Here is a 16,522-nt window from a genome sequence, read left to right as displayed (position 1 = left end):
TGGCAGATAATACACGATTTTCTCAAGTGTATTGGGCTAGCCAAAACTAATAACGCATTTATTACCTGTCGGAGACTGGCTCCAGCCAGGGTCCAGGGATCCCTGAAGGATGGATGGTGTTGGCGAGAGAGGGATGAGATAGGCCCAAGAGTCTTTCTGGTCACCAGGCAGGGATCTCTGCTCTGACTGGGGCTCAACTTTATTTTATAATTAACTGTTTGGGGGACGGCACAGAAGTGGCATTTGCCTTAGACGATGATTTCTGAAAACAAACTTCTTTGATATGCAAGAACTTCTCAGAACATAGACTTGTAGAAGACTTCTGCATAACCTTTATCAATAGTGATTGAGATAGGTGATTTAGATGCTTAGCCTATGGGGAAGGGAGGTATCTTTAGCATACAAGACAATGTTTTTAGCATAAATAAGGTGAAGTTACTTTGTGAGCAGAGGTCAAACAGGTCTTTCAGGAAACACCTCTCCTCCCATAATCACAAAAGAAGTTCCTCAATAGGTTCCTTCACAGGGAGCCATCAGCATATTCAAGGCCAAAATAAGTCACTCCTTGTTGCATCACAAGGCATCACAAATGCCTTGTTGGGGGGTGGGGTGGGGAACTCCAAGCAGAAACAATTGGGTGGGAGTGGATATCTGCCCTTAACTCTAAATTAGGCTCTTAGTCTCAGGGCCAGACTCAATTGTAACTTGTGTTCTTAGCCCCCTTTATTATGTAAGTTTTGGATCTGCAAGGCCCATAGGAAGAGCCTTTTAACAATCATCCACAATGTTTTCATCTGAAGTCTCTTTGGAAAAGGCAGGAATATGCTTTTCCTTTTGAGCAATCTGTGTGGGGAACATCAGTCTGATCTGGAATATTGTGAGGCCTGGTCAATACCAGCAGCCTCATTTCCAACATGAGCCAGTAGTAGCAGAAGGAGATACCAGTTTCATTTCTCATGGCAGGAGCTGTGCAAACACTACCATTTTCTCTCTGCGACTGTCATCCAGCGAGGCCAGTGCGGCTCCCAGCAATTACCCCAATTTTTCCCTCTAAATTTTAGGTCTAAGACCTATCCATTGTCATTACTCTCATGTGGTATCACTGTCCACTTGGTACATAATCGACCAAATTTGTTGAATGATCAAGTTTAATGCATTCTAGTTTTTCAGTGGTCTTGTTGCAGGATTCTCGCTCAGAGAGTCGTGACACTGAGACTTTTCTTTCCAGGAAGCAACTTTATTCTGCCGGCACCGCTCAGTTGGGTTCGTACCCAAAAGAACTGAGTGGCCCACATCATATGGCATAGGTTTTTTTATACATTTTTTATTTCTTTGTCTCCCATATATGGTAATATACATGAACATGCAGTCTGATTAAGTTGTTTCAGTTTACAAGAACATGGGGGATGTAGGCAGCTGGACTCATATCTAGGTGACCTTGAAGTCTTCTCTTCTCTCTTCATTTTTTTTCTTTCTCCTTAGGGAGGGGTTCCTACCACAGTCTTGTCTGACTCCAGGCCAAATTTTACTTCTCTTGTGTGGCCACTCTTCCTTCTAGTTTTTACTCAGAAGAACTTTACTGTTTGGGTTAGTGTTTCTCCTGATAGGCCTCTGATTCCACAAATATTTATTAAATATCATCCACAAATCAAGACCCAGTTTCTATTCTGTCACTTAACATTATTTTGACCTAAACAAGGTGATTGAAATGCTGTCATACCTTATTCCTTTTTTTTTTTTAATATTTTTTTTTATTTCTAGGAGAGAGAGAGACAGCAGGGGAGGGTCAGAGAGAGAGGGAGACACAGAATCTGAAACAGGCTCCAGGCTCCGAGCTGGCAGTCAGCACAGAGCCTGACGCAGGGCTCAAACCCATGAACCACGAGATCATGACCTAAGTGAAAGTCAGACGCTTAACCGACTAAGCCACCCAGACGCCCCTGTCATACCTTATTCCTAAGTAGGGCCTGGTATTATTTTTAAGCAATATTTCTCTTCATTCACACATAGCAATGTATGAATTCTAACCCATCTCAAAGTACAACAGTAATCTTAAAGGTAGGTTAAGGTATGTTATGTCATATCAGGTAAGTTAGGCTTAGAAGTATGTCTTTTAAATTTTTTTTTTATTTTAAAGAAAGAGAACATGAGTAGAGGAAGGAGGGAGGGAGGGGGAGAGAGAGAGAGAGAGAGAAAGAGAGAGAGAGGGAGAGAGAGATTGAATCTTGAGTAGGCTCCATGCATAGTACGGAGCCCCACACAGGGCTCACTCCCATGACCTTGAGTTAATGACCCAAGCTGAAATCAAGAGCTGGATGTTCAAATGACTGAGCCACTCAGGTGTCCCTGGAAATATTTCTTTAAGACATAATAAACTTAAATGTTATCAGTTTGCCTTTGAATCCAGCCATGTCCCCAGGAAACACAGTCAAGGGAACATCTGTTGTATCTATCAAAACTCATGCATCTAATACATTTCTTTCCTTTCATTGTATGGACAGCTACCCTCTCACTTCCTGGTTCCGTGCTTTCAGAAGGAGACAATTAAGTGGGAGATGCTTTGGAAAAAAGGTTGTTTTTAATCCTTTGGCCACATGGAAGTGGGGCTCAAGAATCAGATCAGGTTTTTTTATATATAACTAAGTGTCTGAAGTATTTTCAGAGCACTTAAGGGAACATATCAATAGAGGGAAAGATATCTGAATTAATGGCAGATTCTCGATGACTTTCTCACAAAGATAATTAAGCTGGCACTCTAAGAAAACAATCAGTGACACATGAATATTGTACCTATATATTATTGTAGTATAAATTATAGTAGTGAAAACTAGAATCAATCTGAATGTTCCACAGTAGAGGAATGATAATATAAGCAATAATACATACATTTGTTAAACTAGTATGTAGGCATTCAAGCTCATATTTTATAAACTATTTAATGACATGAGAAAACACTTCTAATATAGTGAGTGCAAAAAAAAAAATGATGCAAAACCATATTCACTATCACCTCAACTAATATCCTTAAATGTTGGTAGGATCTTGAATTAATTTTATTTTTTGGCACTTCCAACTTTTTAAATTACAATTATCGTGAGCATGTTTACTTTTATAGGAGGGAAAAAAGCACCTCTTTCATAGTGAACAAATAAGAGCGGTAACATTTTCCTAAAGTTTTGCAAATACAATAACAATGAACATGCTTCACATTTATAGTGGAGGAAAAAACAGCCACGTTTTAAAAAAATAAATAGACAAGGCCGCAAGGCAATCATGAATTTCCAGAACTAGGTCATCAGATATAAGTTCAGTTGATTGTGAGTATTGAAATGGTTTATCAAAATTAAATAATTGGATTTGATTTGTATTAGAAATATGATCCCAGATTATTATTTTTTTAATCTTCTAGTTTCTTTCATAAAATCTGAGCAAGTTCTAAGGAAAATAAGCCAGATTTCATGTGCTGAATTGTGAATATACTTGTCACAGACCCATGCTGTTCAACTCATGGGTCCCCAGGGCTCCCAGACTGGCCACTGAGTCTCTTATTTGTGAAAAATGTACTCATTTCATTATGACCCAGCCAGCTTTTCATTGTAGCAAAAACAGTTTTGGAGAAATTGCTATTTTATCTATTTTTCTGTCTTGAATATGGCTTTGCTTCACAAGACATGGCTTTCCCCCACTACAACAGATAATAAGTTGCTAATAACTCATTCAGTTGTCCAATTTCAAGAAATGTGAGTGTTTTCAGGTGCTTTAGTGCCTTAAAGATGTGTTCCTTTCTATAGCAATCATGTCCCACTTATACCAATTTAGGATCTTGGTTGTAATCTATTCCTAATAACTGTTTAAGAAAAAACATCAAGGAGGCAATGTCCATATTTGACAAAACCCCAGGTAGTTGAATTATATTGAGTGAGGTAGTTAATTAAGAGTGATCGAGAGGTTAGTATCTAAAAAAGGTCTTTTTGAGAGAATCCTTAAAAAGACTGGGCTTCTCCTATTAAACTATAGTAATCAAATAAGGGAAGGATTGCTATGAACTTATGCTGGGTTTTAATTAATCATCTGAGAAGACCAGGCAATATTCAAGGTTTCTAGGGCGGGACTATCTTGTACAATGTCACTAGGAAGTGGATTTTTAAATTTTTTTAACGTTTTATTTATTTCTGAGAGAGAGAGAGAGACAGGGTAAGCAGAGGAGGGTCAGAGAGAGAGGGAGACACAGAATCCAAAACAGGCTCCAGGCTCTGAGCTGGCTGTCAGCACAGAGCCCGACACAGGGCTCAAACGCATGAACCATGAGATCATGACCTGAGCCAAAGTCGGATGCTTAACCGACTGAGCCACCCAGGTGCCCCGGAAGTGGATTTTTAAACAAAGAGCTTGGCAGCTTGCACTAGATACTTCAAGTCAACTTCTCTGGAAAAATGTGAATTATTCAATAAGCCCTTATTTGCCCTGGAGATAAATCAACCCTGAAATACCCTGGAGAGCTGTGGTTAATGAACCATGCAAGGTCACACACTGAGCTCTCAGTTCACAGAACTAACCAGGTTTAAGGCAACGGAAGACAGTAACATTTTATGAAATAGTAATTGACTCCTTTCATAAACTATCACTGTTTGGTAGTTTCTAGAAGACATTAGAGAAATTAATCGTTGAGAGAAAAAATAGTGCATTTAAACAAGTTAACTTTGAACCAACTAACACCTGCAAAGGAAAAGTCAACGATCTGACATTGTTGAATATTAAGAAACGCTCAACAGAAATGTTCATTCCATTTTACGCAAAAGTTTCTTGTTAATTTTCAAAGACTTTTTCATAATGTTTTCATGCTTGGTTCAAGGCTATCCTGTGTAAGATCTGCTTGTTCTCAACTTTCAAAAGTGAATTTCTGATTGGCATTAATGATTCTGTTAAATCTCTATATAAGGCAAAGACAATTGGAAACAGAAGTATGTATTTTAAATTCCCAAAGCCAGTTTTGTTCCATTACTGTATTTTATTCCTCCTGAGAAACCATCCCACAAAAAGCAAGAGGCTTCTATGAACTTAGGACAATTAGAAAGAATATAATCTTGCCAGGAATTTAAATTTCCCATGTTTAACAAATACACAATTTTAAAAGAGTGTAACTGGCCTTCAGTTTGACAGTTATTCAACTCAGATTAGTTGAAGCATGTTAAGTCAGCCCCCTGTGGGTCATTTCCTTTCTTTTAAGAAAAAATAAATAAATAAATTGATTTAGTCCTGGGGATATAATAACAGTCCCAGAAACAGAAGCAATTTATTTTCTCAATCTCTTATTTCCTTTTACAATACAATTTACTAGGTAATTCAATCACTGGCATGATTTCACACATCCAACTTTTTTGCTTCTTTTTCAATTTCTTCCAGTGATATCAGGTCTCTTTCTTAAAAGCTTCAAATTGCCCATACTCATTTCACTCAAAAAGCCATCAAGCCACAAGATTCAACTTGACGCTGGAATACATTCCATTTGCAGACATATCTGGATCACATGGTATAATCAGAAACCTTTCGATGACCCAACAAATACGCATGCTTGTGCGCGCGCGCGCACACACACACACACACACACACACACACACACACACAGCTGTCTGATTAGCAGCTTTTGAAACCTGACTATTGTTGTATAGGTGGAAAAGGAGTTTTCTTATTATCACGAAGCTAAGTAGCAGACACTGTGCTAGGCATCTGACTTTCCTGACCCTCTCTAACCCTCACCCAACTCTGTGGTATGCTTTCTTGCTACGTCGCAGATGACAGACTAATCCAAGAAAGTTGTCACCTATCTAAGGAAATGCCGAGGAAGTGACAAAGAATTTAAACACTGCTCTCTTACCTCTAAAGCTCACATTTTCCCCACCGCATTGCATTGCCTCCCGGAGAAGTAGCGTCCTCCAAGCCCTGATTGTCTTGGCAGCAAGTGCTGCTCTCCGGGCGGTCTGCTTCCCAGTGACGACCACGTCAGTAGGAAGGTACGACCATGGCCACCTGGGGATTAGCATCATCACTTTTCCGGTCCATTAGCATGGACAATGCAGAAATGGCACCAATTCTGCTAACGAGTGGTTTTAAGATGAGCACTTGGGGGGCTCAGTCAGTTAATCATTTCACTTTTGGTTTTGGGTCAGGTCATGATCTCACGGTTCATGAATTCAAGCCCTGCCCTGTCAGTGCGGAGCCTGCTTGCGGTTCTCTCTCCCTCTCTCTCTGCCTCTCCACTACTCACTCACTCGGTCTGTCTCTCAAAATAAACTTTAAAAAAAAGGAACTCAGTGAAAATGACCTTGGGGGCATAAAACATAACAAGATGATGGACTAACCACTGTGTCATCTTTGGTGTTTATTATACATTTTATGCCAAGTGAACTAAAAAAATGTAATGCAGAATTGCTTTTAAGAATAGCAGAATATATATTGAATCATTAGTTCTCTGAGAACACAGAATGACATGGTTGAGCAATTAGCATTTTGGATAAGTATGCAGATGTAAACACTGAGGCCCCAAGAGGTGAGTAACTTGCCTCAGTCGCATAGCTAATAAATGGGAGAAGTAGGGTTCAAACCCAGGCCTTCTTGACTTCAAAGAGCCTGAGATCTTTCTAGTACCCTCGTGGCTCTCATCTCCAGTGTATGTCAGACTCGCTGGAGAGTTTGTTCAAAGTATAGGCGCCCCAGCTTCAACTCAGTACTGAGTTAGAATCTCCAGGTTCAAGACATCCAGGGTTTTGTTTTTTGTTTTTTTTCCAAACAACTTTCTGGTTAAGCCAGCTGCATGCCAAAGTTCAGTAACCACACTGCTGTACCATACTGCTTTATGGTCCTACAGAAATGGTCCTCACTGAGGCAATAAACACTTCTAGGTTAATCCTTTATATCTTAGGAGAGTTACTCACGAACTAGCAAAATAACATTTTGTAAATTTTCATTATAGCTTCTGCCTTAGTTTACTTTCATTTATTTGTGTTTAACTGTTCTCAACTGAGATCATATCCTTTCTTGATAAGTCTTTCTTGTTCAAGAGCTGCCTTGCAGAATCTGTTGCTTTGCTCTTACTCAGCATTCCAAGATTTCTCCCATTAATGTTGCACGCTCTCTTCTGCATTAGGACACCTGTGTTCCACAGAGATTGCCCTTTAGGTTAAGGGACCTTAGCTTTTTTCCCCAAATAAAAATATTAGGCAAATTTTGATGGGCTACTCGAACTAAATAACATAGCTATATCTGAAAAGAGGGACTCAGTATATTGAATAAAGATCAAAGACGCTCATGATTATTAAATATTCCCCCAGGAAACAGCAACTGAACCCCCTGTGGATACCTCCAAAGTCAGATCATGTGGATAACAAAGTTGATTGTAGAAATTCAAGTTCAGCACCTCTACATTGTTTCAAAAACATAATATAAATGCCATGCCCCCCACCCCTTGTCCAATTCCTGCTTCTAATAAAAACAGAGTCGCAGTGTCTGGCTACAGAAGTCCTACCCAAGGAGATTATTGAATCCAGAAAATGGTTCTTTTTGGTCTCCTTTCTGCTGAATTGTCTCATTTCAGATTTGCAAAGTTTCTCTTGCCTCTGGGCTGTCAGTAACTATTGCCATAAATTTGTGTTCGAAACAAATTAAGAGAGAGAAACACTTGTCTGTGTAACATCGAATCAGTAGAACACATTTCCAAGAAAAACGTGTAGCTTTGTTACCAGTTTGAAGTGGTCAGATCGCCTCTCAGCTCTGATCATCCAGTGACCACAGAAGAGTGTCCTGCCTCTGTCAAGAACAGGATTTCAGAAAATGGAAACACAGCAGTCCTCTGCTTGAGTTTTCATATATGGCAGGTAATTACTTGCCTTTACCTTCTCAGTCCTATGCCAATAAATTAAAATGGCATATATATATATATATATATGAGAAGGAATATGATAAACGCTTAGGATCTGAAATAATTATATGAAGTTCCTTATTGGTGGATCTTCAATGAAATTTTTGAAATTATATTTCTTTTCTTCACTCATTTTTTTCCATCTATTTTTTTTCTTACCTTTAATTAATGTCTCACAGCGGTAAAGGAAACTTCCAGAAGACCTGGTATCTACCTAGGACCCATTTGCAACATTTCCTCTGTCCTCCAGTTTTGTCAATATTACAAAAGCAAAGGTCCTGCGCTGAGCCTTTGCAGCCCCCGTTTGCAGTCAATGCAGAGGACCGAAGGGAACACTTTATTTCTTCTGCTTGTGGTAGATATCCTCTGCCTTTCATCCCACCAGCATGCAAAAGAGCTGGGAACCAAAGGATCTCAGGAATCGGGCTCCCACTCGAGATTCTGTTACTGTTCTTACAGTAATTCATTTCAATTTAACAGGCAACACTTGAGTCTTTTCAGTGAACTGAGTGCTGTCAAGCATAATGAAATAAACAAGAATCAAGGAATTTACCAACCAGAGGGGGACATTTAAGCCCCTGACTTTAAAAATGGACACAAATTTTCAAAAGTAATTTTTCACCAAGTATGGTATCTGGACATCAAGACCTGTTGGTGGAGCTGGTTAAGAAATACAGCTCCCTGGGTTACATGCCAACCCGATTGAGTCAGGATCTCTGACGGTGGAATAAGAAAGTCATTCTTAATTGGTGCCTAGATTTTTCTTGTGCCTACACAGTGTGAAAACCACTGATGCCTCGTAACTGCTCTGGACAGTTATAAAGGAAGATGAGTCATACACCATTGTTCACCTGCATTTATCCATGTTAACCTCCAGCTAAACTTATCCTGGGATCAGTTAAATCAGCCAGAGAGCTTGAAGTGAAATGCAGACTCCTGGTGTGCCCCAGTCGTTTCTTATTTAGTGGGCGTGGGATGGGCTCCAGAAATACACATTTTTAATATGTATCTTGGTGATTCCAGTGCAGTTCACCTGGTGGGTAACACTGTGAAAAACACTGACCTGTTGGATGGCGGTTGGCTGTAATGTCAGCACTCTGTTTAAAAAGTATTGTTTTGTTAGAGGTTGTAGCAAAATAGTGAGATTCCAGATGAGGCCAGTTGTATTATTAGGCCTGGATATTGTAAAATGTGACCCTCACTTAGCACTGTGGTTTGAATTGATGCAGCCAATTCACTGGTTTATTCCAATTGGCCGTGAAACATCCCATCTGGGTCAGAAAACTTAGACATTTTAAAAAATAAATTACACTGCGTTCACTCAGATATGCCCTCTCATAAATGTAAATTAATAAATAGAATATAGATTGGAACACTATTTCCTGAAATGGTGATTATCTCCTAAAATAATAATGCAGGGGGACCTGGGTAGTTCAGTTGGTTGAGCAACCAACTTCAGCTCAGGTCATGATCTCACGGTTCATGGGTTTGGGCCCCGTGTCGGGTTCTGTGCTGACAGCTCAGCCTAGAAGCTGCTTTGGAATCCGTGTCTCCTTCTCTCTCTGCCTCTGGCCTGTTCGTGCTCTGTCTCTCTCTGTCTCTCAATAATAAATAAATGTAAAAAAATTATTGTAAAAAATAATGTGGTAAATTTGGTATTTTGACATTGCAGGTGGTCTGAAAGTACAATGTGGTAGAACAGTATTCTCTGCCTTTTAAAGTCACAAAAACCGAAGGCAAAAGAAAATTTGGGGTGCCTGGATGGCTCAGTCGGTCAAGCGTCCAACTTTGGCTCAGGTCACGATCTCACAGTTCATGGGTTCAAGCCCCGTGTCAGGCTCTGTGCTGACAGCTAGCTCAGAGCCTGGAGCCTATTTCAGATTCCACATCTCCCTCCGTCTCTGACCCTCCCCTGCTCTCTCTCTCTCAGAAATAAATAAAACATTAAAAAAAAATTTTTTAAAGAAAATCTATGTATGGTAGCTTACATCGTATGAGGAGCCCTATTGCAAGAAGGACAGACACACTGTCATTTTCCACCTAATACTCTTATGTAGCCAGAAGTCAACACAGGCCAAAGTCAAAGACTCCACAGAAACCCTAAATAAATTTCTTGTGAATAAAATCTATCATATAGATTCAAAACAGAGCCTTCAACAAATCCAATTAAAAATGGGGAAATTAAGCAAATTTTAGATAAATTTATCCCCAAATATCCAATTCATTGTACGATTAACATGGACTATAAGAAGGAAAGCATTTGATTGTGAAAACCAATATTTAAGATGCTTATGATTCATCAGGATTAGAAAAGCTGTTAAATACCTTTCTGGAAGAGGGGTGCCTGGGTGGCTTAGTCGGTTAAGCGTCCGACTTTCGCTTAGGTCATGATCTCGTGGTTCGTGGGTTTGAGCCCTGCATCAGGCTCTGTGCTGACCGCCGGCTCAGAGCCTGGAGCCTGTTTCAGTCTGTGACTCCCTCTCTCTGACCCTCCCCTGCTCACGCTGTCTCTCTCTCTCTCTCCTAGAAATAAATAAAAATTAAAAAAAAAAATACCTTTCTGGAAGAACCAGAATGACCTTTATTGAGAGTGTCCCTCAGACACTTTATCCACCTCATCAATCCCAAATGTCAAAAAAACCATTGAGGATATAACTTCCAAATTCTTTTCAGATTGTAGTAGCCCCCTACTGAAAAGGCTGATCGTTCAGTACAGGAAACTGGTAGGTCAAGACAGAAGTTTATTAACTTGCCAGGCCAGCATGTGGATCTGACTTCCTTCCCTAGTCACCTTCCCTGGATTCCCTGAAGGGCAGATGAACGTGGTCATGGCTGAGGAGGGATCAAGATGGCAGAGCAGCATGGAAGGTTTTTTTGTTTTTGTTTTTGTTTTTTGCCTCTCGTGTCCCTGCAATGCAGCCAGATCAACGCCAAATCATCTTGCACACCTAGAAAACTGAACACGGTCTTGCCTGATTCAGATGAGACACAATCTCTTGACTACCTAAGATCCTTATTATCCAATTAAAAAAGCCTCGGGTAGATCTCCAGTGGAGAACAGAAACCTGCTACTCAGGATCAAAGAATAAATGAAAACATTCTTTTGGGCTGAAGAAAAGCAGAGGACAGTCTCTGCTACTGTATTATGATTAAAACCACAGACTAATTTTCTGTGTTCCTAACCTTTTTATTTTTTTTATTTTTTTTTTAATATTTTTTTATTTATTTCTAGGAGAGAGACAGACAGACAGACAGACACAGCGTGAGCAGGGGAGGGTCAAAGAGAGAGGGAGATACAGAATCTGAAACAGGCTCCAGGCTCTGAGCTGGCAGTCAGCACAGAGCCCAACGCGGGGCTCGAACCTACGAACCGCAAGATCATGACCTAAGCGAAAGTCGGACGCTTAACCGACTAAGCCACCCAGGCGCCCCTGTTCCTAACCTTTTTAAACAGTTAGCCTTACTTTCCCTTTCTGTTCACATACCATACCAATCCTACAGTGAAATTTCATTTTATCAGAATAGGTTGAAGCAAAGACCATTTTATTAAAATTGTATTTGCTGAGAAAATGGAAAATACCAATTTAACCTCAGGACTTCTGTGTGGAGGGGGAAGTAGAGACTGTTCCATCTGAGTAATTGTAATAAAATCTAAAACTGCCAAGGCTTGTTCCTTTTCCCTTTATAAATTAGAATATTAAGAAATCAATTAAAACCCCATAAAAGGTACAAAGGCTCATGTAATTGTCTTACTAGACAATGACTGCCATTGATATTAGAATGAGATAATATAAAAGTTTTATTTGTTTTCCCTCTGACAAAGTTGCTTCATTTGTTATTTTCTAATTGTGTTTGTGCTGCTGAGACATCTTGTTCATGTGGGCCAGTTAACCAAGCTGTTTTGAACTTGTGCCCATAAGACCTTTGTAAAGGCCGGTGATTTTGCTGGTACTTGGTAAAGGCCGGTCATTTTGCACTGAAAACCACGTTTCCCAGCCCAAAATGGAAACAGTCACCCCGTATAAACACAAAGCTGCCTTGTAGGGGAAGAGAATGGGGCAGGATACAGATGACTTACTGTCACTCCTTTCCCCTGCAGGAAAAGTTCAAAATATACTGATTTTTTAGTAATTAGAACTGATTTTTCGAATGTTTATCTAATTTGATNAAGCTGTTTTGAACTTGTGCCCATAAGACCTTTGTAAAGGCCGGTGATTTTGCTGGTACTTGGTAAAGGCCGGTCATTTTGCACTGAAAACCACGTTTCCCAGCCCAAAATGGAAACAGTCACCCCGTATAAACACAAAGCTGCCTTGTAGGGGAAGAGAATGGGGCAGGATACAGATGACTTACTGTCACTCCTTTCCCCTGCAGGAAAAGTTCAAAATATACTGATTTTTTAGTAATTAGAACTGATTTTTCGAATGTTTATCAAATTAAGAGGAGCAGAAATTGTTCTACGCTGACCGAGTCTCGTGAAAGAAAACAAGTGGGTCTTGAGTCAATGCCTTCTTTGAGTGATGTTACAAATAAAACCATGTTTGGGGAGGGGAGCCTGGGTGGTTCAGTCGGTTAAACGTCCACCTTGGGCTCAGGTCATGATCTCACGGTTCGTGGGTTTGAGCCCCACGTCGGGCTCTGTGTTGACAACTAGGTCAGAGCCTGGAGGCTGCTTCAATTTCTGTGCCTCCCTCTCTCTGATCCTCCACTGCTCATGCTGTCTCTCTCTCTCTCAGAAATTAATAAAACGTTAAGAAAATTTAAAGAAAAGAAAACAGGTTTGGGGAATGATCATGAAACAAGTCAGCAAAACAAGAACAATGTCGTGATGCCATTGTCGGCAGATTGATTTATGTTTATGTTTTAGCTGTTTGAAAAGGTGAAAGAAGTTTGTCCAAATGTGCATGAGAAGATCAGAGCTGTCTACGCAGATCTCAATCAGAATGACCTCGCCATCAGTAAGGAGGACATGCAAGAGCTTCTCTCCTGCACGAACATTATCTTCCACTGTGCGGCCACTGTGCGCTTCGATGACCCTCTGAGGTACGTTCTCCCTCTCACAGCTTATGTGTGTGAGTATGTATGCGTGCGCACACATGTGCGTGTGTGAGTTCCTCTGTGGTTTCTCTTAAAAATACATATAGTCTCTATGAAAAAAAATACAAAGGAGTAAAACTTCTCCAAAAATCTCATCATCCGGAGATAACCATTTAATATTATGGAGAGCATCCATTCCAACTTTTCTTATAATTGTGTGTTTTTTAAAATGTTTTTTATTTTAATGTTTTATTTATTTCTGAAAGAGAGAGAGAGACAGCGTGAGCAGGGGAGGGTCAGAGAGAGAGGGAGACACAGAATCTGAAACAGGTTCCAGGGTCTGAACTGGCTGTCAGCACAGAGCCAGATGCGGGGCTTGAACCTACGAACTGTGAGATCATGACCTCAGCTGAAGTCAGACGCTCAACCAACTGAGCCACCTAGGCACCCCAATTCCAACTTTTCTTTACACATCCATAATACAATAGATTTATGCTCAATGTTGCCAAAACATAATGGCATCGTATCAATAATGTTTTAACAACTTGCTCACTTCTACTTTTGGATGCCTTTCATTCATTATCAATAAATATTCTTTTAAAATTTCTAATGACTACATGACATTCCATTGTCCATGTATATAATATACTTGACCAGTTCTATTGTAGTGGATATTTTTGGATAGTTCTAATTTTTCACTATTATAAAAAAACTCTTCAATGAACATCTCTGTGCTTGCATTTTGTAAACCATTGTGTGCTTTACTTTGCGTAAATGTCCAGAAGTAAAACTGTTAGAGATATACCAGATGTGCCCAGATTATAAACAGTTTATGTGTTGGCACGTAATGATAAATTGTTTTCCAAAAAGGAGTTACTGATTTACCTTGTCGCTGTGCACATGAATGGGGTTATTTCTGACGCGCATTGTAGCACTGTGTTAGAATCCTTTAATTATTTTTAATGTTGCCAATACAATGGAAATGCCATTGCATATTTTGGTTTTTATTTCACTGATAGTTAGAAAAGTTGAAGATGTTGAAATAGTGATTAGCATTTTATTCTTTTGTGAAATGCCTATTCATGTTCTTTGACAGTTTTTCTATTGAAATATTTTTCTATTGTCAATTTTAAGACTTCTTGGAAGATTTAGCATATTAATTTTTTGCCTTTTATAAGGCTCCAAATATTTTATCATTTGCTCTCAACTATTTTTATTATTTATGCAGTTGTTCATAATTTCTTCTAGAATATTTTTTTTTGCTTCATATTCATGTTTAAGTCTTTGACCCATTTCAAGTTTATTTGCCTGTAAAGAGAAATAAGAAAATTCTATAAAAAGAAAAGTGGTGTGGGTGTGAATGTGGAGTAGCTTTTGAAAAAATTTCTAACAGATGGCTATGTCTTAAGCAACATTTATTAAATTATTAAATGATTTGCTTTTATTCTTTATTTAAAATGAAACTCTTATACTAAATTTCCATTGTTGAGTTCTTTATTTTGTTCCATTAATTAGGCTTTTCTTCCAATGCCACAGTTATTTATTACTGTAATTTTTATTTTATTAGACAAGTATACACACATTGTTTTCCTTTTATGGAATTTTCCTTACTATTCTCATCTGCTACACTTTTTGATTAAACTTTGGATAATTTTTCTGAGTTCTTAAAAAGTTGGGATTTTGATTAGGATTACCTTGAATATGCCAACTAATTTAAAAAACTTAACATCTTTAAACCATTTGTTCTTCCTACCAAGAATTATTTATTCAATTTTTGTGACCCTCCATGAAGTTTTATAATTTTTTTTATATAGTCTATTCATTTATTACTCACTTGAATTATTTTTCAAATGTTCAGTTTTGAATGTGTGCCTTTCTTCCATTGTATTCTCTAATTTTTTTCCTTTTACATAACTTTATAAATGGACACCTTACTGAATTAATTATTGCATATCCCAGAATAGTTTTTTTATCTCCTTTGTTTGTTTTCCAGAAATACAGTTATGTAATCTGATAACAATTTTTGTGACTGCCTTTCTAATTTTTATATCTGTTAATTAATTTTATTTTCCTCTCTAATTACAAGGTAAGAGTTTGGCACAATATTTAGTAGTAGTGATGGCGGACTTCCTTCTTTGCCCTGACTTTAAAAGCATTGGTCCTGACTTTTCACCATGAAGCAAGATACAAGCTAGCAAATTGAAATACATACACTTTAATCATTTTATTCTTCCTGTAGTGAATTTTAAAAATTAAATTGGAAATGGATATTGAATGTCATTTTAAAACTTCTCAAAATACATATAGAGGATAATTTAGTTTTTCTTTTTTTAGTTAGATAAGAAGCCATATTATTTCTAGAATGAAATATATCATTGTCCCCACATACTGTGTTTATAGAACACAATTTTTGTGTTCTGTTAGCTAAAATTCAGGATTTTGAATCAGTTATTATGTCTGAACCAGACCTTTGCAGTAGAAATGTATATTTCATTTTTTTTTAAAAAGTTTTTTTTTAATGTTTATTTACTTTTGAGAGCAAGAGACAGAGGCATGAGCAGGGGAGGGGCAGAGAGAGAGGGAGACACAGAATCCAAAGCAGGCTCCAGGCTCTGAGCATCAACACAGAACCCAACATGGGGCTTGAACTCACTTACCTGGATGCCATGACTTGAGCTGAAGTCGGACGCTTAATGGACTGAGGCACCCAGGCGCCCCATATATTTCTCATTCTGTGTCCACTGTTGCTCCCTTACAGTTTATTTGAATTTTTCAGCTTCTTGAGTCAAATGCTCAGTTAATGTATTTTTATATTTTTAATGGCTGCTTGAGAAGCCCCTTTACAAATTCAGAGGATTATGATTTCCCCCTCTTCCGACTGATTTAGAACCAAGTGATCTCTACATGCACTATGTACAATGCTTCCCTGAATAGGATTTCTGTGCACAGAATGCATAATCAATATATAACACACTCCAGGCATCATGTAACTGTGTAGCCAAGACTCATATTTTTCTTCTGGGTCCTTTTTTTTTTTTAATGTTTTACTTATTTTTGAGAGATGGGAAGAGACAAAGCGTGAGTGGGGGAGGGGCAGGGAGAGAGGGAGACACAGAATCTGAAGCAGCCTCCAGGCTCTGAGCTGTCAGCACAGAGGGGGCTTGAACCTATGAATTGTGAGATCATGACCTGAGCCGAAGTCCAATGCTTAACTGACTGAACCACCCAGGCGCCCCATCTTCCCTGTCCTATGGTGCAGCCACAAAAGTCAGATGGACATGCAAGTTACTGGAGTGGGACAGTTCCAGCAAGGCAGGATGCTGGGTTGCCTCATTGTCCTTCCTTCTGCTTCACCTGCTGCAGGCATGCCGTGCAACTTAATGTCACTGCCACCCAGCAGCTCTTACTTATGGCCAGTCAGATGCCAAAGCTTGAAGCCTTCATACACATCTCTACTGCCTTTGCAAATTGTAACCTGAAGCACATTGATGAAGTCATCTATCCATGCCCTGTGGAGCCAAAAAAAATCATCGACTCCATGGAGTAAGTTGGGTCAGATGGCGGGGCGGT

At 39.1% G+C, this 16,522-nt stretch overlaps 1 protein-coding gene across 2 annotated transcripts in view; it reads left to right on the top strand.

The window, feature by feature from the left end:
- Positions 1-16,522, top strand: part of FAR2 (fatty acyl-CoA reductase 2) — an 80,848-nt gene that overhangs the window by 40,170 nt on the left and 24,156 nt on the right. For both annotated transcript variants that reach the window (XM_077774589.1, XM_077774588.1), the window contains exons 3-4: positions 12,783-12,958; positions 16,316-16,495. In XM_077774589.1, coding sequence (XP_077630715.1) covers positions 12,783-12,958; positions 16,316-16,495 — 356 coding nt within the window. The remainder of the gene's footprint in view (positions 1-12,782; positions 12,959-16,315; positions 16,496-16,522) is intronic.

The sequence above is a fragment of the Crocuta crocuta genome, unplaced genomic scaffold (genome assembly GCF_008692635.1).
Source record: "Crocuta crocuta isolate KB4526 unplaced genomic scaffold, BGI_CrCroc_1.0 scaffold176, whole genome shotgun sequence".
Taxonomy (NCBI): Eukaryota; Metazoa; Chordata; class Mammalia; order Carnivora; family Hyaenidae; genus Crocuta; species Crocuta crocuta.
Note: the sequence above shows the minus strand (reverse complement) of the source record. Positions and strands in the feature narration are given on the sequence as shown.